Raw genomic sequence first — 21,862 nt, 5'->3', positions numbered from 1 at the left:
GTACACTTTCCCTTGAAGCTTGATTACTGTCATCTGTGGTTTGAGTTTTTATGTTACAGTAGCATAACGTTACTTTCACTCCTAGACTGAGTCGCTTGCTTCACAAACACAAATTCACTGAGGCAGAGAGTTTTGCTATACAATTTGGACTCGATGTTGAGGTAAGTTGACTCTTCTTAGTAAAGACATTTGAAAATTAATTAGCACGACTGAGTATGCTTAAAGCTGAAGTACATCAAATTTAAAGCTGAGATTTTTTTTGTTTTTCAAACAGCTTGTATACAAAGTAAAAGCAAACATGATTTTAGAGAAGCTAGCTTCAGCCTCCATTGGAAGCTATGGTCAAGAAGTCTTGCTGGATTATGTGAATGAAGCCAAAGAAAATCTGCTTAAAATTCAGGTATTTTCTCTTTCCTGCCCTATTTCTCTAATAAATTAAATCAAACTATAAAGGAGCTTGGAATTAATTCCAATTGTTTCTTTTCTTATACAGGATAGCCAGTTTGTTGTGGATTACTGCATAAATGCTCCATGGCCACTGTATGAAACTGCTCAAGAAATGTTAAACTATGCTAAAATCAGGGTAAGGTTGTTTTTTGAATTTCTTACTGTTACCCATTGATATTACATGCTTCTGTACACCTTGAGAGGGAGTACACCTTCAAACCAGTTACAGTCATTCAAAAAGTTGCATTATGAAAAATGATCAGAAATCAAGACTTGTTGCAACTTTGTTCTTGCTATTGCTTGAGGGCTAAAAAGAGTTCATTTTATTTTCAGACCAGAGACAGGGGTCTTAGTGTCTAGTAGCCTTTGTAAGTTCCTTTTACGTACTGATTTCTGGATTAAAATCTAAAAGTATGTCACTGTTTTGTTTTCATTATTTTAGTTTTTGTTGCCTTGACAAACAGAATCAGAGAGATACATGTCTGCTCTCACGTAGATGTAAAAACCCAAGCAAAGACTAAAACTGTAGAATAGACTCCAGTTTAAGGAGTCTATTGAGTTTTTGCTAACTTTTTTTACCTTCATTAAACTCAAAGAACCACTTGTGGCATGTTTTGCATCAGAGTTGTCAGCCAAGCTATTTCATGTGTTTGTTCCAGGTCTTGAAGAAAGATGATAGAACTGATGGGGCTCTAGCATCTCTAACTGAGGTGAGGACAAACGTTTTGGCCTGATGCTATCATATGATAACCAATTATGGTGTACAGTTTTATACAGTAAAAGTTTAAATGTTTTAAAGTGAGATTACATTTTAAAATATTAAATGAGAACCATGATATTGACAGTTTTCAGAGTTAAAGTGATTCCTTCAGTCTTGAATTAAAAGATTCATTTTTGAGTGGTATAGAAATGGAAAGAAACATCTTTAAGTACTTTTAAGTATTTATTTTACTTCTTAATTAGGCTTACTTCATATTGCACAGCACTCATATACCTTCAAAGAGAATTAATGTAAACTACTCCTAGAATTGAAGTTTCTGAGTAATTCTTCATTAAACAAACTTACATATGTTACACAGGTAATACTGTTGTTTTGTAAGCCAAATTTTGACCTTAAATCCCTTGTCTGCATTCCCTTGTCTGCAGGTATTGAGAGCTCAGGCAAGGCTTACAACTTTCTATGGAGCTTTTGGACTGGAGAAGTTCAGGTTTGTTTTTATTTCTTAAGATTTAAAGAATTTAATTATAATGGTTTAATATCTGCCATTTAAATTAAATGTGGTTTATTTTAAATTTAGGCTTCTGGTCTTTCACTGTAGAGAAGGGATAAAACAGAGAGGTTGAGTCAACCTAAATACTGAAAATTTATATTGTGTGCAACAGATAACATCTTGTGTAGGTTTTTTTTGTATTTTTTGACTGTAGATAGGTGTTTTTTTTATATATGCACACACAATCCTGATGCTCCAATTATGTCTTACAGCATATAGTATAAGCTGGAAAAGGTTTGAGATCCTCTTCTACACCTCCTTTTATATTGCCATGTAATAAATATAGAATGGCTTGAGTTGGAAGGAACCTTAAGTCTCACCTGACTCCCATCCCCTCATCCTGGACAGAGTTGTTACCCACTATGTCAGGTTGCCCAGGACCCCAAACTGCCTTTGAACACCTCCAGAGTTTGGATGTAATAACAGTGTTTCTTTTCCTCTCCTTTCTAGTGGTATTGCTTGGACAGAATTCTTGAATAATGAAGACATTTTAAAGAATATCCTTTTTCAGCTAGAAGAAGGAAATTTATCTTGTGCACAGTACCTCTGGCTTAGGCATCAGGTGAAACAGCATTAACGTATCTTATACTTACGGAGGATGTTAAGTCTCTTAAATTTCCAGGCTTGTTTAACAAAATCAGGCTAATACTGTTACAAAATAGCTCCTCAAAGAAGCAAAACAGAATCTCATCTATTGTCACAACGTTTCAACTTTCATTCCTTAAAAGGTGGAGCTTCCTATTGATTCAAGAATAAACTGGAATCTCTGATGTAAGAATGAATAATTCTAGTCAGTTGTTTAAGACAGAATTATAAAGCAAGCCCAGATGTACAGGGATGTGGTCCACCCACCACAACTTGCAGAAAGAAATTGCTTCAGTTGCATCTTTTAAACAGTAGCTTTGTTTTTGTGAGCAGGGCTATTATTATTATTATTACTACTGCTACTACTATTTTTTTTAAATTCCTAGATTTTTCTCTTTGTGTCTGTGAACTCTATTGCTTTTTCCTGTTAATGAAGTAACATTACAAATTATCTGATAAGTATATACTCCATAAACTTATAACTGTTCTCCTTTAAAATTTTAGGCAGATTTTGAAAACACCTTTGATGAGAAAATGCTGGAGAGCTTGCTTAATGCCATCCATGTCACTGTTCCTCTAAAGGATCTGTGTTTGTGGCTGAAAAATGTTGTGATTCCCTTCTTAAGGAGAGTTGTGCCAAAGGGACAGGTAAAACTGATTCAATAAATATAAGACACAGCTTTCTGAAACTAAGGTAATTTTATAGTCAGACCTACTTTTTTGGATTTCAGAACCTTTTTCTACTCTATTTTTAAATGAATTCCTTTCCCTACAACTTATATTTTAAATTATTTCCTTTTAAACAGATTTCTGATAGCAAATTTCACTTTGATAGGCAGCATAACTCTCCTGATAACTGTTTCTATTGCAGAAAATATTAGCCAAATGGCTGGAACAAGGTGCTCGCAACCTTGAATTAACTGATAAGGTAAATCATGGTGTAGAAATTTTGCTTGTCTTGTATTTCTATACATACAGCACTGTTCACTGATATCAGTTTCTACTGGACAGGCAAATTGGCCAGAGAATGGGCTGGAAATGGCTGAGATTTTTTTTACGAGTAAAAATCAAGATGAAATGCCTCTGACAAGTTTTGGCCAGTGGAATCCTTTGGTAAGAAACATAGGAAATAAAAAATTTGCTGTTCTCAGACTTTAGAACATATGCTCTTTGCCAATGTAGAAACAAGCTGTTATTAGATCAGTACTGCTTTAATGGGAAATTAATTACTCCCCTGAAAGGAAGGAACTTAATTTCAATCATCTTGGGTTAAAGACTGGATAAAGAAAAAAAACCAACAACACTGGTGCAACAGTTATGCCCTTTGACACATGAATTAATGGTCTAAATACAAATAATAATCGAGAGTTCTGCACTACACAAGTTTCTGTACTATGAAACACTTCAGTAAAGATATTTCTTATGAACTTCAATTAGAAACATCTCATTTCTGTCAAAATTTTTGGAAACAGATTGCAGTTCATTAAATATTTTTCTCCAAGCTCTAGCATGGAGAAAATGGGTAATAAATATCAGCTAGCTGTAAGGATGTGAACACTGTATTTGCATAAATAGAAGTCCAATATATTGTATAACCTGGGTATACTAGTAACTGTAATGGTGGAACTATGATAGTGAAGAAAGATTAAGCTTAAAGCTAACCAGGTTTGCATTTTTTAAATTGAAAACACTGACATTGTGTACTTAGGTCTGCTATCTTAGTCTTGTGAATCTCAAGTTTGAAGTGCATAATGGAATCTAGGGAAATGAACATGTACTTGATTTGCTTTGTTGTATGCTGTATGAAGGTTCAGCACGTAGATCCACAGAATCTCCAAGATTCCAAGCCATCAGAAATAGAAGATTGCAGCAAGTCTTCTAATGTTTCATTTCAAAATACTGTTTCAGAAATGCAGTGACTGTGAAGAAGTACTTAGGTTGAAGAAACTAGTAAATGATTTACAAGAACTGATAGATCTCTACAGAAAATACAACTGCAGGCTGGCACTCTGTGATTTTGAGAAGGTAATTCTGATTAGTTGCACTTGTGTTTGTAAGCTGCTGAGGCTATTTGATACATTGTTGAAACAAAAGTTTTCATTATAAACACAAGGGGTATGGATACATAATGTGACAAGATACCTACTATTAAAAGCCACGAATTAAACCCCATGAGTTGCAGTACAGTACAGGTAGAGGCTGAGTTGCAAACCAAGTGTTAGCAACAGTGAAATTACAAGTACAGCTGAACAACGATTTAGTAAAAGAGAGACACTGGGTGTTCCCCTTCCCTGGCGTAAAGGAATGATGAACTAGCACCTTAATTACCTTCAGTGGGCATTGGATGTTCAATTAGTCACTTGAAATGTGAAGGATCACAGACTAAAATGTGTGATGTTCTAAAACTGCATTGTTCTACTTTGCTGCCCAGGAGAACACAACCACTATTGTGTTTCGTATGTTTGATAAAATTTTGGCACCAGAGCTTGTCCCATCTATTCTGGATAAGTTTATAAAACCTTACCTCTGTGAACATAATCTCCAAAAGGATGAACTTCTTTTACAGTATATAAAGGTAACATTTTCTTCATTTTGAATATATCTATTTAAACTTGAATAAGCAGTGAACAAATCTGATAATCATTTTATTTACACATGAATTTTAGAATCAGTTTTCTGATTTGTTTACTGCTGTCAAACTCGCTGAAAATTACTATTTCAGCAATAAACAGATATGAGGGAAAAATCTGTCCCTTGATATCCTAAAACATTCTGTCATTTGTAATGTTTTAGAGTATATTATATTGTAAATACATTCCTACCTTTTCCATTAAAATTGTATTAATTTTTATCAAAATATGCAGGACTTGCTAGAACGTTGCCGTACACGGTCTGCTTCTGTATTTGAAACTGCATGGGAGGCAAAGGCAATAGCTGTCATTGGTTGTATCTCTGATACAGATGTAAGTATGTTTAATAAAATAGGTCTAATACATCAATTCAGAATGGAACACCTGATTTTTATGTAAGTGCACGAGTACATGTTTATGTAAGTGGTAAGACAAAAAATATCAACTGTCCTTTTATCCCGATATTCTTTGCTTGAGAATCTAATTGTAATTTTGATATCATCACATAGAGAACTCAACTTCAGCATGTCTGAAGCTGAAGTTCTGTGGTGTCATAAATCACTCCTATCATTTTCTAATCTAGTTTGATACAATAATCAATGCCTATTACACAATGGAAGCTGGGCTAAGAAGTGATAGCCTAAATGATCACAGGTGAACAATACTTCAAAGAATATCTTGCAACTTATTTCGATGAATAAGTTTTTCATGTTCTTTTTCTAGCTGAAATTTGATGCAGTTCTGCAGATAATGCATGGTGCTGTGGTACCTTGGAGTGGAGCAGTAGAGCAGCTGGTAAAACAGCATTTGGAAATGAACCATGTCAAGTAAGACTACATCCTATAGGCTATATCTCAGTTTTATGTTTACTTTTCAGTTAGAATTCTTGATTTTTTTTTTATTAAAGCTATATGGTTTGATCATCTCTGTACATCAGATACATATATAATAAATTAATAGTCTAATTTGTCCACAGAGTAAAGTTATTGCAGGAAAGTTACCGACTAATGGAAATGAAGAAGCTTTTGCGGGCCTACGGGATAAGAGACACTAATCTCTTAAAAGACAAGCAGATGATAATGGTAAATGATCAGCACTTATGTTCTGTTAAACAAACAAGAATTTACCTAAATTTACCAAATTAAAAAAAAAAAAAAAGCATGCAATTAAAGCCAGATTAAAGCAATTAAAGCATAGCAATGTGTAGCTCCCATTTGTTATCCCCCTTTTTTTTTTTTTGTCCTGTTTAGATTTCATAACTTACTTGCACTTTGGTTTTCATTCATACATCCCTATAAACTACATAGTTTCTTCCCCAAGCCCATTTTTCCCCTAGTTACGTTTAATGAAGATTTATCTACAGACAGAGCTTCTAAACCCATGGATAACTTGCTTGGTATGAGCTGTACAATTACAGTGCAGAAGTTTATAAATGGCTTCCCTTATTATCTGATAAATGAATAAACTAAATTCCTTATCTGTTTTCTTCTCACAGAGGCTAGTGAAATACATTCTTAAACAAGACACTCCTACTTCTTTGGAGGATGCTTTGAAAATGGTAGAAGCATATATGTTACCCACCATGGAAGTCTACATTCTGAGGATGATAGACCTCATTGACAAAGAAAGGGTACTAAAATACTTCGTGTCAGTTGATATGGGTATTTGGAGACTGTGGACTATTTTCAAAACAGCAACAGTTGCACTGCTTGCTGAAACCTTATATACAGTTTATATATTGGTATTTTAATACAGTTTTATTAAGTACAGGCAGTTATGTGTACAATTAACACTGAAGATGTGACCAGTGTCATTGTGAGCCATTCGTCATTGCAAAACAGTACAAAAATAATGCCCCATATGTAGAAGAAGTCAGAATTTAAGTCTACATATATTCACATGTCTTTGCTGGAGCTGATTTGGGGCAAGTTGCGTATTTACCTCCAAAATGTTTCTTTTTTCTGTGATTTTTGATGCAAAGTGATACCTTGCAGTGGTACATACCTGCTCCTCTAGTGTTGTAGGTGCCTAAGTGTTGTAAATCAGTGTTAAATATTTATGTCCAAACAAAACAGCTTCTGCAGGGCTTTTTGCCTCAAAAATTTCAAGTTAAGATTTTGCTAAGGGGAAAAAAAAAAGTTACCTTTAAATTACTCAGATGCCTTTGCTTGCTACATTTAGTTTAGGTGAGAATGCATTTATACACTGTGGTCATCTACTTTTGTTACTGAGACATAAAAAGGTTTGTTTTGTTTTTATTCAGGAATCAATCTGATTCCCTTGCAAAGAGTTTTCTATTCTACCACTTGTTCTGTCTTATTGGGTCATGGTATTATCGACAATGAAAGCATGTTTTAAAAACACTTTCTTAAAAACACTGCATAATTGCCAGCGAACAAAACTGTGTTTTAATTTGCTTATTAGAGCCTTTAGCAAGTACATACATTTTACTGAAAGCCTCAAAACTTTAACTGAAACCACTCAGGGTGAAATCATTAAAGTAAATGTATTTTTTGAGGAAATTTGAAGTTTGTCAGCAGAAAAATAATTAAAGTAAGGAGGTGCATAGCTTTCCTGTAAATAAATGAACTTCTATTTTGATTATTTCTGTTTTGGTTTTTTGTTTTTGTTCCCCCCCCCCTCCCCCCTTTCTCTCCAGGGAGAGGAATCACTCACTTTGCTAAAGTCTCTGACTATTGCTGAAGCTGAGAAAGTTGCAGAGAGACTGACTGTGTGGGGAACACTGGTGTTAAAGAGGAAAGCAGATAATTCTGAAGAGGTACCAAGTCATTGAACTCTGTAAATTGTGTGCATTATTTCATATGTTATTATCTCCTATCTTCCAAGAAGAAAGGATGATGAACTGGTCTTTCTTTGAGCAGGAGGTTTTACCAGGGAACCTATTAAAGTCTCAACTGGAGTTTATTCTGATTTCTGTGCATTATACAATTATGTTATTTTTCAAGTCATTTCCACACACTGTCTTAGCAAACTGAATTCAATTATTTAGCTAACTGAATTAAATTATTTACAAATCCTGCTTTACTGTTACACTTCTTGTCTTATGTGTTTTCCTATTTTTTTCTCTAATTGCTTGAAAAAATATGTTTAAAAGTTGTTGGTGTGGCGTTGCCACCAAAGTCATTCAAAGCTTCATAGCTGACAGTACACATCACTTTCTTGTAACCACAGAAAAAGAATTATTGTTAGTAGTTGTTTTAGGGAGTGGTTCTGGTAAGGAGAAAGAAGAACAGGGGTGAGAGGCAGGATTTTTGATAACTCATATGATAACTAAAACACTGTGTGAAATACATACATACATTTGCATATAGCTATTAAATATTTGCTATTTCCATAAAGAACACAGTTACAGTAGAATTTCATTCTCTTGTTTCTAACCAATAGTTTTTTTAGAGCTTTAAACTGTAGATTCAGACACGTGTAGAACACTGAATAGTATCTCAGTAGAGTGGTAGCCTAAGGTTTGCTATCTTTTATTGGTAATATTCTGACCAAACCAATTGTTAACCTCTCCCTTCTCTGCAGCAAAAAACACAAATGTTTATGACAAAAACACTTGTAGAAATCCTCAAATTCCTGTACAAAATTCAAAGAGGTGAGTTCTAGGTTATAACCTCTTACATTCTATTTGTCAATGGAGTCAGAGAGTAATTTTTTTTCCCCCCCAACAGACAATCCTCTAAAGAAGGATGAATGTGAAGCAAACCTAAAAACATTTGAAACACTTGCTACCCTACAAGTAGGTATCTCTGTAGTTTGAAACTATTTTTCATTTACTGTAATTATTGCCCTTGTTCTTCTGCTACTGAAAATTAATTACAGCTTATATGCCATGGGTTGTTTTTTTTTTTTTTTAATCACTAAGGTCTCTATATTTTCAATAGGTTTCAAAATGATTATATAGCTAATCTAGAAAACTGATTCTAAAGCAAGTTACATGAGTAAAAATAACCATCTTATTTTTTGTTGCAGGAAGACTTTAATATCTTTCTTTCAGTTGAAGACTTTGGGAACCCTACACTGATGTCTACACTTCTTGAAAAGCACATAAATGCTTATGAAACTGACAAATATCTGCCAAAGTCTAGAAAAGAACAAACAACAAATTGTAAAACAAAAGATGGTAAATTAAAGAACCATTCTACTGAGGCAAGGTTGTACAGAATGGCTTTGCTTCTGCAAAGATCAGAGCAAGAGCTGGGAACAACATTGGCCTTGAGAGCGTTAGATGCTGGAAAAGTTGAAGATGCTGTAAAAATATGCAGGTATAACTGTAGAGATTTTCAAAAGTTTAACTCTTTTAATGCACTTTTCTGTAGTTTTTCTGATATTTTGTAAAAGGAAGTGGATGTATAGAGAAAAGATGAGGATTTTGATTTTTTTCTTAAAATGAGTGTTTAAAAATATGCTTAAATTGCTTTTACATAACGTGAATGTGAAGTTGTCTTCTCTGAAAACTGACTTTCTTTTTTTGGCCATAGCATGATTGCTAAGTAAGAGATTTCCTGTGGCTTATTTGATAAGAGATAGACAGAATATTAAGTGATTATTAAGAGAGCTGCCCAGCTTAAACAGATAGAAGAAAACCGTTGTATGTTGACCATGTGTACCACTCCATGGCTTCTATCTGGTCTCTTCCTCATGGTTAAGTTGTCAGATAGTTTAATCTTACTATTACCTCCCCACAGAGATCAGATGAAAGCCTTAAACTTTCTACCTATACCTATATTTGTCTATACATATCTGCATTTTGAATTCATTTTTTAATAGGGACTTCTATAAAAATCACTGTAATAAAGAAACAGGGAAGCTACTGTTCTCAACTTGTCAAAAGCTTTGTCATATGTTGGGTGGTGATGTTCCAGCAATCACTTCTGAAGACATGAACCTTCCTGCAGTGATCTATGAAATGGCTTGTCAGGCAGCTACAATATGTAGTCCAGGTAATAATTACTCTTATCATTTACATGTATTACCAGTGGAAAACCACCCAAAAGTGAATTTCTATACATGCCTCTGCAAAAAATTGGATTCTGCAAAATGATGTTAACCTTTTAAACAGGGCATGTGAACCATCCATGCATATTATACTAATGATCTTAATCTTTTCATAGATTTGCTACTTGATTCTCTGGAACTATGTAAATATACTTTAGCTGCCAAGGAAATTTACAGACAGTGCCAAATAGAAAACTATGGCTTTACAGCAAAGGTAATTTCTACTAACTCAAATATATTTTTGTATGTATGTAATGTCCTGTATAACTAAATAGAGTCCACTGTATGTATATATATATATATATATTTTTTTTTTTTCCTATTCCTCCAGCACCACTGAATCAGTTTGTTTAAAAAGAAACAAAACAACATCAAAGCCCATAGCTCTACAGATTAAAATCTCCCTGAACATGTATTTCAGTGTGAAGTGTAGACTGAAAGCAAGGCAGAAGTGGCACAAACAAGAAGCACAAGCAGCAATTCTCAGCTTTCATTTTAGTGTAATCAATCTTACTAATGCCACTGAAAATAGCAGAGCTTTTATTCAATGACTGCTGCCAACACTGCCAGAAAGCATAGAAATCCGACTTCAAAAATGTTCTTTAAAAAAAATGAAGTGTTAGAATGTAATGAGGGAGATGGGACACTTTTTTTTTTTTTTATTGTCTCTTATGTGAGGGCATTCCCAACTGTTTTATAAGACTTACAAGATGGACTGAGTTCTTGAATACTATCTTTGTTTCTTACTCAGATCAAGTAATGCTTTGAGCTGCTTGCAGTGAATGGACTCTTACAGTTTAAGTAGAATAGATTAAAGTGGCTAGGCAAGCATACTTATGCACTGAAGGTTATTTTTCTGAAAAACAAGTCATGTTTGAAAAATGTTTCATTGTAGTATTTGGCTAGGAAGCTTTATGAAAGCCTACAATAAATTGATTTTTGGCTGTACAACTACATTAACACAACATGAGAAAGAAAAGTGGTTGTTGCATAAGTGGGAAATGTGTTTAACACTACTGGACGTTTACTAGAAGTAGTATGATAGAAGCCATTTACAAATAAAGGATCATTTACTATTTCTTTACTTGAAAAGCATGACCTTTTATATACTTGGTTTGTTAGTAGACATGCTCATTAACTCTTCTTTCTATTTAGACAACATGTTTTGGTGGAGATAAAGATCCTTATGAAGAATGGACTTACAATGATTTCTTTAATGAAGATGGGATAGTTCTTGATCCACAGATTGTTCTTCCAGTCATATATGAAACCATTTCTTCTCTTCTACCTACTTCTGGTAAACTTACTTTCCTGAACACTGAGTCAGTGTACCATCTGTATTTCATATTGATTTCCTCATCTAGGACAATTTGACACCTGTGTCTGAGGAGAAATAAACTCCTCAAGAATCTCAGACAAGCTCCTGGAAGCAATATTCATTTGGGGAGTGGATATGGAATATAAATATGCAGCACAGTTTAAAAAAAAAAAAATAGTAACAGCAGTCTGGCCCTTAGAATTCATGTGCATTCAGTTCTACTGAATTTCTATTTTGTGAACTGCCCCTGAAGTACAGTGATTTTAAGTCACTTTGAGGCTTTATATTGTTGCTGAGATCTCACACTGTGAATTTGTATTCGTCTGTCTTTCAGAGAGCAAACTGTATCCTTTGGACTCTACCAGCCTGGCAAACTGCACATTTATTAAAGGTACCACGATGGCAGATTCACCACTTTGAAAGTATAAACAAGACAACCAAAAAATGTCAGGTTTAAATTAGACCTATGCAAGAGAGACTAATTCGTAGTTTTTAAATAGCAGTCTGGGGGATCCACTTAAAGCCACATGGCTGGGAAACAGTTTAGTTCTGCACAGAAGTCCCTCAACTAGAGAGTAATTGCTGCTATTCACTTCTGTAATTTTGGGTATGTTGTCCAAGCATATACCTCAGTACAGAAGTTCTATCACTGAGCTTCTCTCTCTCGTTTTTTTTTTTTTAACTGAACTGTTTAGCTTTTACTAAGCTAGAGACTCTGAAAATTCAAAATTTCAAAGGAGGCTAGGGCTCATCTTTTGGTATAAATTTGGTGAAGAAAAATCATTCTGATAATTCAGAACAATATGCTCATTCAGATAACATTCAAGAACAATATGTTTAATACAAAGGTTCTAATTGTTTTCTGAGCTTGGTTCTGAAATATATTATAGGACAGAACCTTCTACTGCCAGCCAGAACTCCCATCTGTGCCGTGCTACAAAACCTCATGGAGTGCAGTCAGTGCGAGTTAGCTCTGCGGCTAATAGTCTGCTCGTTTGGATCCTGTCTTCAGCACGGTATCTCAAACAACATGGATTTATCTCTGGGTGAGAAGGTATGACAAGAACTATATGCTGAATTTTGCTGAGAGTAAGTCCTAGAAATTTTCCAGCTTTAAGATGCTTAGAGTTGTGTATTTGATGGGTTAGGGAGAGGCTACCTCCATGACCTCCTTATAATTACTACCACCTGATCAGATGTTCACTCATTTTGTGAAAGGATTTGGTAGTTTCTTCTCTTTCTCATGGTCTTCCATTTCTCTTTGCAAAGTAAACTAAACTTCTAGAGTCTGAAGGAGAGACCAAGAGTTAAATGAGTATTAGTAGTCAGTTGTTATATGCTTTCACACTGTGTTATCCCTCAGTTAGATCGTAAAAGTAGAATGTTCAAGTAAAGCTCCTCTTCTCAAAACAGCAAGGAAATGATTTTATTTTTTTAACTAGAAGAGATCTGTTTAGGACCATAATTAAATATGAAAATACTGTATCTCTTAGTACTCTGTAAATGACAAGTTGAAGATTTGGAATTTATCTTTACATGTGCTGATTGTCTCTTTGTATTAGCTACATGATGGCAACACACTAGCTGAAATCAAAGGTTTTCTCATTGCTATGAAACAGACAACTGCATCAATAATTAAGACCTCTATCATGACCTTACTACACAAGGTAAGAATTCTCTGAAAGGGCTAAGAAAAAGCTCTTTCTTCCCTACCAAGGAAGGGGCTGCCCTTCCTATTGCAGAATCCCTTTCTGAAATTGTTGTGTGGCTAAATGCCACCACATGCATTCATTGTGGGAAAAATCATACACCATGGTTTTCTTTACGGAAAAACATAAGATAAGGGGACGCACCGACAGCATAGAAATGTTAGAAGGGGACTGGGTTCCACAGCTTCATGTTTCAATGGGGCAGGAGTGGGCTGGACTGCCTGACAGCATTTGCCTCTTCATTCCCAGCTTCCTTGCTTCCTTCCACAGCTGGGGCACGTATTACAGAACAGACTTTGAACTGATACCTCCTTGCTGGCAGGAATGTGCTGTAGCCCTAGCGTGTTTCAGCCTCTTGTAAACTGTGGATTTTGGACTGTATGCCTGTAGACCTGCTTGAAAGGTTATATATAGGGGGAGCATGACCTCTTCGGGAGCCTTTAAAGTGCCTTACATTATAATAAAAGTTACTTTTAATCTTAGTTTCAATTTCTGGTTGAAATTTCAACTTCTTTTATTTGAAGGGAGGTTGTTGGTCTTTTTTTTTTTTTTTTTAAAGCACTGTATAACCTAAAATATACTGTCTTCTAAGGAAGTTCTGACAAAGAGCAGTAACTTTTAGACTAGACTTCAGTGTTTTTGATCTAAAATTCCTGAAAGAACACTTATTATTCTTTCCTTTTTTTTTTTTAATCCTAACTTAAACACTCAAGGCACCTTTAGAGGTGTTACACTTCAACAGCTGTGCAACAATGCATAACACAAATTTGTTGTATTTTATAGAAACAGACCTATTTAAACAAAATCTGAACATTTAACTTCTTTTTTTTTCCAAACCACAGGTGTTTAACTGTCGTCTCATAGATCAGGACCTGGCACTGGGGTACTGTGCTATTTTGCCCAGGGAAGATACGTTTAATAAGCTCTGGGGTGTCATAAACAACACGTGGCAAAATTACAGAAAAGTTCTGGTAAATTCTCAAGACAATATATTTCCTTAGTATATACAGAATGTTTAGGAGATTCCTCAAGATGTCAGCAATATTGCATAGAAATGGGTATGGCTGTTAGAACTGGTTGCTCTCTCTCAGTGGCAATCTGTTTGCCACAAGGTAAAACTGCACAGAGAGTTGCTGTGAACAGTTAGCACAATGTAAGTCCAGGCACAAGGTTAGCTAACCATGACTTATTCCAAAGCTTGAAAAAGAAAAAAATCTCTAGTTGATTTTCCCTAAGCCACTATAAATCAAACCTGCAGTGTTTTGGAGGAATTGTTCTCTAACTGCAATTTTCACAAATGAAACAAATAAAACATAAGGGAAGATAAGTGCATTCATTGCACTTAGAGTAGCACAGTATTAGCATAATATTTTTGAGATAAAACCTGAATTTTTCAAGTAGTTTTCAGCTCCTCAACAGGAGGTGAGGGAATCCTAACATTATGTTCTGTAAGGATTGTTTCTACGTTACAGTTGTGTAATCATCTGTGAATTGTTTTAAACTCCTCTAAGAATTTACATCTTACAATTCCTAACTTCCAGATTGTTTACTGTACCTCTATTTCCCTTCCCATTCCTTTAAGTCAGTAGCTCTGGTTGGAGCACAGCTTGCTATCCAATATGGTGAAGCAGCAGAAGAAAAAAAATTCCGAGAGCTGATAACTGATGCAGAATGGGGTATCCAGCTTGGTAAATTTGGTGTGAGTTTGACTTTTATCTTTTATTATTTTAGAATTTTAATAACTGATGAAAAGTCAAGACATTCTGATATATATAGCGCTTGTTGCTTTTAGATTATTTGCTTTTAAAGAGTAAGGAAAGTTGGGTTTTATTTTATTTATTCTGCCTGCTTCTTTAAGTAAAGCTCAGAAAAATGAGAAATATAGTAATTGAGTATTGTATAATCAATGGATATGAAGATGTTACAATCAAAAATAAACAAGAGAGTTAGGCGAAGTGGACTATGATAACAAAAGAGAATAAATGGAAGGCTTACCCTTATGCTGGGCTCACCACAAAACACCAGAAGGAGGGATCTCCAGATGAGATCCTTCCGCACTGGTAGCCAGCTCTAAAATAGGTCTAGGAGCCTGGCTCCACCCCTTCCTGCAGCACAGCTGAATTGCCTTCACCTGTGCTCCTCTGGCTGGCTCATGGATCACCTCAGGTGATCAATCAGAGGTTCAGGCCATGACTCAGCAGTTCCCATACAAGTATGCTTAAAGGAACTTGAAGATTATTGGGCACAGAACACAGTCAACAAATGTACTGTTCTTTTCTGCTCTAAAAATCTCTGGCTTGAAACTAAAGAAAAGCAAAAAGGCTAACTATATGAGGAATTAGTCTTGGTATTGTACAAAAGACTTCTTTGGTCTGATGATAACATTTTTTTCTCATCTGTAGATTTCTTTTGAGACTGTATTTAGACAACCACCAGTAAGGAAGAAGGACCTCATAAGAACTCTTGTACAAAATCCAGAAGTAGGCACAGATCTCATATTGAATTACTGCAGGTAATATTTGAGTCAAATGTATTCCGTTTAATTGCCACTGTAATCATAACCATGCCTACAGAAAACTATTCTAGCTTAAGCAGTTATGGATGTATGCAATACCTAAATAGTTCTTAAAAAAAACTAGTGTGAACCAGAATGCATACAGGGCTCTGATGAATTTGGTCATAAGGAAATAATGACGACATCAGAGGTCACAAAGAAAAAATAACATTCTGTCCTCTCCTAGAACTTTCATGCTGGACAGCGATGCTGCATTGCAGCTTTGCATTGAAACACTTCTTCTCAAGAATGCTAATAGGAATCACGTTGAAGATGACTCTGCAGAATGCAGGGAGAAGCAATCTCATGACACATTACTGGCCAGAGTGCTAGAAATAATTCCTCTGCTGAAAAGCACAAATGACCTGGTCACCAGCCTCAGTGGAATATTGTACAAGGTAAAAAACAAGCCAACAAAAAAAACTACAAAGACAAAACAAAAAAGCCAAGCTCCTTCTGAAAAAAATAAATATACCGTACTGTAACTACATCAAAGTCTGCATTAGAAGTAGACAAGGGCAAAAAAAAAAAAAAAAAAAAAAGCATCTGCACAGTTTTTTCTTTTCATCACAATGTTTGGTCTTCCTGTGTAATACCTTGACAATTCTTTTAGGATTTAGTATTATGAACTGGAGGGTTCTTTTTTTTAGAGAAGCGTGCTGTGATGCTTGTATTCTTTCTTTAATGTTACATCAATATAGTTTGTATTAAAATTGAAAAGAATTAACTCAGTTTTATGTTCTGTAAGACAAATCATGTAAGATCTTAAAATAGGTCATTATTTTGAACAGCTTGATCCTTATGACTATGAAACTATTGAAATTGTCTTGAAAGTGATACAGAACGCTGATGAAAGGAATACCAGTATTCAGCTCAATCAGGTATGTCCAAATATGGTGCTGCTATCTTGATAATGGCTTTGTTATTCTGTTCTTTTGTTTTTCCCTATTTATTAGTGTAGTTATTCAAGAGTCTGTTGAAATTAATGAAATTAAGCTATCTATGCAGCTGTCATTCAGAAAATAAACTACTGATCTCTAACAGTTTCTCAACAATAATTCGTAGCAGAGACAGAAACTCTACAGATACACAGCAACTCTTCATGTATACATATATATCTATTATATTTATCTTCTTAGATATTTTACTCAGGAGAGGGAAGAGGGAATAGAGTGGTCTTATGGCTTTTTTGTTGTTCTTTTCTTTACCTTTTTTTTGTCCTCAATAGGCTTTGAGCCTTCTCAAACATCTGGAGTCATATAAAAGAACTTCCCCACCTGTGGACCTGGAACACCAGTATGTTTCAGAGCACATGATTCCTTTATCTCCAGCTTCTGAAACCAGACTACCCTTTCATTTGATATTCTTCAGAACTGCACAGTGTTTTTGGAACATTATATGTACGTTCGGTATTCTTCCAGCTTTATATATGCATGATTGTTTTTCTCTGCTAACTGTGAACTTTTACTTCAAGCCCATATTTACATTAACTGTATTTCCTTACTAACACAGTTACCCTCCCGAATGCTTCTGAATGCAATTGTGCTCCCAGGTAGCTGGCTTGAGTTAAGATAGTATACACAACACAGAACACAGTCCTCAAATGATTTTCTCAGGACCTCAGAACCAAAATAACCCGTATCCTAAATGCCAGGCCAGCTTGCCTAATTAAGTTTGCATTCCTTCACTCTCAGTGAAGGCCTGCACTTAACAACACTGCAAGTGCTTAATTTCATAGAGAAAGCTGCAAGAGGACTGTGACACTGCCATCAGCATTTGTCTTTTTCTTTGCAGCTGCAGAGCTCAGTGAGGAATCTTTTCCAACACTTCTGTTGATTTCCAAACTAATGAAGGTAAAGTTGAATCTTAAAAAGGATTTGTTTCTAGATTCTCTTTTTTTGTCTCCATATGAAAAAAAGTACAAATTTTTCTTCTGTCTTTAGTGTGAATTTGGTCTCACTGTAGACATTTTGACAACTGTCATCTTTAATAATTTTCTAGGTTTCACTGGATACCTTGCACATGTCTGCAGCTCAGCATGTCTTTCAAAAAAAGTTGAAACCAAAAATATTTGAAATGAGAAACACGGGGTATACATCAGTTGTTAACAAGGAAACAACTAAAACTGTGCAGAAAATTCAGTCATATCTACTGTCTATAATTAATCCAGAGTGGGCTGTAGCTATGGCCCATAAGATTGCACAAGAATTTCCCACAGGTAAGATGCATATCTGATGACTTGATGGGTAAAGCAAAGATAGGAGGAGAACAGATTTAGGAAAAGAAAAGCTAGGCTGTAATCAAACACTAAATACTATTCTTGGATACTTCCTGGGGAAGCTGGTGAGCAAAAGCACATTTTTCTCCTACATCAGATTTTGAAAAGGCTAGAATGACATCCATTGTATAATCCAGTATCACTATTAAATACTTTCCTTTCTTTCCTCTTAAGTTATCCTGTCTTGCTTAAAGTTCTTTAATGTTTAGCTTTCCACAACATATCATGTTCTGCCAGACAAGTTTGCCTGCAGAAGCAAATATTTCAGCCAAATTTGAGCTAGCTTCTTCCTTCTCAGAATCTGAATAGATAATTCTGTTGCTCTTAAGGAACAAGATCTCTCCTAATCTTTTAAATAGCTTAGAAGAAATAAACAAGAGATTAAAATAGATATTTTGTATACTGTAAAGGAGATTCATGAAAACTAATTTCACTTATTTTCCTTTTTTTAAAAAAAAAACAAAACAAAACAAAAAAAACAGGCCCTGATCAGATTCAGGCATTGAAATTCTGTCTCCGTCTAGCTGAGAAATGGCTTAAGAATACTACTGCTAAGGTAACAAAAAACTTCTTGCAAAGATTTTTTTTTATAGGAGGTATTTATGTTCACTTTGTCCATTGGTGCTTTGAATAGTGATATGCAAACTGCATCATAATAAGCCCTCTTAGATACTGTATTTCTGGGGAATTTCTGCTTAATGGACTCCTCAGGGGAACCTCATTCTTTTGTTCACAACCTGGCAAAAAATTAACAAATATGCAACTTAAAAAAAAGTTATTGCTTCTCCCATTACAAGCATGTGCTGCAGGAGAATCAGACTGAGTCTGTTCCAACTGTGAGATCAGTAGCATTTAATTTGTTTTACGTGTTCCAAGACACTTCAGGTGTTTGTAGGAGTGCATAAAATAAATCTGCATTGGCTCTTCATCCTTGAGCTGGTATTTCATGCTTGGTAGAATAGTGTAAATGAGACTCTCATCCTTGCTTATAAATATCAAATTCTGAATAGAATTGCTGAGAAGCAATTAAAAGATATTGTTTAATATAAAACTATGGTGTTTTCCTAAAGGATGAATCACATGAAAAAGCAGAAGTCTTACAGAAGAAGTTATATATGCAGTATAAGCGATCAGCAACAGAAAATGTTCTAATAACCTACAAGCTGAACACTGCAGAGTATTTAAAGTCTATTGCAAAACCAGCAAACCTGATTGTTTTACTGTATGAACACCACAGTATAGACCAAAGAATCCAAAATCCGACAGGTCGAGATTATCCAGGTAAGCATGTGCATAATCTAGTTGCAAAAGTTGCAAGTAATTGTTGTTTGTAAAGAACAACAGGCCAAGTCCTACCAGACTGTTAACATATTGTCTCTGTTTGTGTAGATATCCATATGGCAGCTAAGGAGATAGCTGAAATTAACAACCTGGATATGAACAAAATTTTGAATAAACTGCTGAATAAATGGCTGTGTCCAAACACACTGCCCTCAGAAGTAAGTCATCGCTGAAGATTTGGTTTTGAAGATAAACATCCAGCTACATGTCTGTTAATTCACTTGTGCAAAAACCTTACTTTTTTGAATGATTCACTCTTAGTTAATTAATTAATCTATTGAAGCTGCATCTGAATTCAGAATTCTAACAATTTTAATACCGTTTTTATATTGCTGCAAGTCAGCCTCTCTAGAGAGAACTAGATACACTGAATGTTGAGGTGCTTTCTCTTTTCTCAGTCTAGAGCTTAAAATCTCATTTTTGATGCTGCACTAACGTTGTGTCACCAGTCAAAAGCAGTAAAGGAATTTTTAAGTCACTGAGACGAAGAATCCTATCCCATAGCAACTCAGCAGAGTTAATTGCTGCCTATGCAACATACAGCTTTATGAGAAGAGCAGGGAACAAACATTGCTTCAAAATGCCAGTTAGCAGGGGGAGGGACTGAAGAATAGTGTTGACTGCCAAACACACTGTTAAATAAATAAAGAAAGGATAAAAACAAAATTCCTTCACTTGGCTACATTAGCAGGGGTGCCCAGCTTGCTTAAACCCTGTCATAAAAGGATAACCCAGCTATTTATCCTAGCAGTTCACAATTCAGAGAATTCTCAAAACTATTTTCTAATGTCTTTTTAAAGAAAACTCAAGAAATCTTTGGAGATGCACAGGAAGATGAAGAACTCCGAAGGTACTGAATTTGCTTTGTATGCAACAGTGAATTAGTCTTAACTTGCAAGTTATCTGGCTTTTTCAAGAAACCTAACATTGCATGTGATTCAGAATTTATTCTGCAGCCTCTGGTAAGATAGAATTCTTAGTAGCTGTGGTGATTAAGCAAATATAGGGCAGAAAAGCTGACATTCCAAAATGCAAGTGTTTTTTCCTACTATATAAACGCAGTTTTCTTTGTTGATTAGTAAACACTAAGAGCTGCAGAGGAGGTGTAGCTACCCCCAAACACTTCCAGTTCTGCCACTTTGTTAGTGCAAGAGCTGCTTTTTAAGGCAGACTAAAAAATAATTACTCCCAGGAGTTACAAGAAGCATAGTTTCTTTTGTTCTCTGGAAGGTTATATCGCGTGTCGTCTTTGTTTTCTGATGACATCAGTACTGATTCTGTAGTGAAATGTGATTTGCAGTAACTTATAGATACAGTTATTTTCAGAGTAGTTTTAAGAGTTATTTGGAAGTTTTCTTCTCAGGTTCCTTGGAATCTCTTATCCTCAAACTCTTTTTGACAGCGAGATACATTTAAATTTGAATGAAAACTGATTCATTGCACTCATTAGCTATGCTGTATTAAAAACAATTCATTTTTGCAGAGTTATTTATCTACTTCAGTCACACCCCATGGATTACAGTTCAAGAATGCTTTTTGCAATTACAACATCTGCCACATCTGTAAGTTTTTAAATTCTGGTTTTACCTTTCTACTTATTATATTTTCATCTGTAATTAAAATCAAGTGTCATCTACCAAACTGCATTGGTTCATCCTGAGAGCTGCAGATGACTTATGTGAGCTCTACGATTCTCTACCTCCATGCGTCACCTTTGGAGTAAAGCTGTGATGTTCCTTAAATGTTGCCAAGAGCAGCCCTTGAACTCTGGGTTTTCTGAATTTGTTAATATTAATCTGAATAAAACATTTTCTAGAATGCACTTTAAGCCAATATAATAATATTTTAGCTCACTTTGTGTGGAATTTGAACAGAGGGAAAAAATCATTCTAGCACAAATTTAACCTTTTATTCTTACTAAAGATATTTGTGATACTATAAATCACAAATATTTTTTCTTGCCTGCAATAATAGCTTTACATCTAGAAAAGGTTTAGCAGTGCTCTTGGAAGGCGACAATCTATCTTAGCTAGGTAATATAAACATTGAACATGTCTGTTGCTTAGCATGCATTTCTGCTAAACACATCTGCCAGAAATCTGAAGAAAATCCTACAACATGAGCTGCTTTCTTGTTCAGCCACTCATTGTTAACATCTGCTTTCCACTCTGTTTTTTGCATCCCCTCAGCCCATCGGTGTTAATCAGCTGACATTTGCTCACAGGAGCAGAGCACTTAAGTGTCTGCTCTACCTGGCAGATACCAGCACTGTGGAATCACTCTTCAAGAAACCCATTAAGAAAGTAAAGTAAGATGAATTTTCCCTTAGGTCTTCCTTGATCAGGATGTATTATTAGTCTTTGTAGACTTTGGAAAGAAATAATATATATTTGAAGGATCTGGTTGTTGTTGTTTTTTTTCCCTTTAAGCTTTTAAAACATGTTGGTGAGCATGGTTATGTATTTAAGCTTCAATATAATGCAGTCCAGTATATCAGATGCCTAGTTTGTAAACCTGAATATTATGCAGAAAACATTTTGTTCAATTTTTGTGAACTGCATTTATTTCTGTGGCAGTTTAAATATTTTCTTTATATATTTAGGACTCTGTTCAGATTCTGCTCTTGAATACCTCATTTTGAGAATAAATTATCCTTTTAAAGTTCAAAATTGGTCACGCAAAGACACAGTTCTCTGCAAAGTTAGACCAA

At 35.1% G+C, this 21,862-nt stretch overlaps 1 protein-coding gene across 1 annotated transcript in view; it reads left to right on the top strand.

Moving 5' to 3' along the window:
* KNTC1 (kinetochore associated 1) overlaps positions 1–21,862 on the top strand; it is a 34,465-nt gene that overhangs the window by 6,650 nt on the left and 5,953 nt on the right. Inside the window, exons 15-53 of the mRNA XM_042829267.1 lie at positions 86–161; positions 275–400; positions 494–583; positions 1,107–1,157; positions 1,594–1,655; positions 2,169–2,280; positions 2,808–2,951; positions 3,175–3,231; positions 3,315–3,416; positions 4,212–4,328; positions 4,735–4,878; positions 5,168–5,266; positions 5,657–5,760; positions 5,910–6,015; positions 6,429–6,563; positions 7,593–7,712; positions 8,480–8,549; positions 8,626–8,693; positions 8,927–9,219; positions 9,725–9,897; positions 10,069–10,166; positions 11,108–11,249; positions 11,605–11,661; positions 12,161–12,324; positions 12,833–12,937; positions 13,822–13,950; positions 14,562–14,678; positions 15,382–15,491; positions 15,721–15,931; positions 16,325–16,414; positions 16,762–16,933; positions 17,328–17,386; positions 17,535–17,751; positions 18,294–18,367; positions 18,882–19,092; positions 19,201–19,310; positions 19,953–20,002; positions 20,636–20,714; positions 21,342–21,460. Of these exons, the coding sequence (XP_042685201.1) occupies positions 86–161; positions 275–400; positions 494–583; positions 1,107–1,157; positions 1,594–1,655; positions 2,169–2,280; positions 2,808–2,951; positions 3,175–3,231; positions 3,315–3,416; positions 4,212–4,328; positions 4,735–4,878; positions 5,168–5,266; positions 5,657–5,760; positions 5,910–6,015; positions 6,429–6,563; positions 7,593–7,712; positions 8,480–8,549; positions 8,626–8,693; positions 8,927–9,219; positions 9,725–9,897; positions 10,069–10,166; positions 11,108–11,249; positions 11,605–11,661; positions 12,161–12,324; positions 12,833–12,937; positions 13,822–13,950; positions 14,562–14,678; positions 15,382–15,491; positions 15,721–15,931; positions 16,325–16,414; positions 16,762–16,933; positions 17,328–17,386; positions 17,535–17,751; positions 18,294–18,367; positions 18,882–19,092; positions 19,201–19,310; positions 19,953–20,002; positions 20,636–20,714; positions 21,342–21,460 (4,563 nt within the window). The remainder of the gene's footprint in view (positions 1–85; positions 162–274; positions 401–493; positions 584–1,106; positions 1,158–1,593; positions 1,656–2,168; positions 2,281–2,807; positions 2,952–3,174; positions 3,232–3,314; positions 3,417–4,211; positions 4,329–4,734; positions 4,879–5,167; positions 5,267–5,656; positions 5,761–5,909; positions 6,016–6,428; positions 6,564–7,592; positions 7,713–8,479; positions 8,550–8,625; positions 8,694–8,926; positions 9,220–9,724; positions 9,898–10,068; positions 10,167–11,107; positions 11,250–11,604; positions 11,662–12,160; positions 12,325–12,832; positions 12,938–13,821; positions 13,951–14,561; positions 14,679–15,381; positions 15,492–15,720; positions 15,932–16,324; positions 16,415–16,761; positions 16,934–17,327; positions 17,387–17,534; positions 17,752–18,293; positions 18,368–18,881; positions 19,093–19,200; positions 19,311–19,952; positions 20,003–20,635; positions 20,715–21,341; positions 21,461–21,862) is intronic.

This window comes from Centrocercus urophasianus, unplaced genomic scaffold (genome assembly GCF_019232065.1).
Source record: "Centrocercus urophasianus isolate 14NV4802_14NV808 unplaced genomic scaffold, USGS_Curo_1.0 seq_30, whole genome shotgun sequence".
NCBI lineage: Eukaryota > Metazoa > Chordata > Aves > Galliformes > Phasianidae > Centrocercus > Centrocercus urophasianus.
Note: the sequence above shows the minus strand (reverse complement) of the source record. Positions and strands in the feature narration are given on the sequence as shown.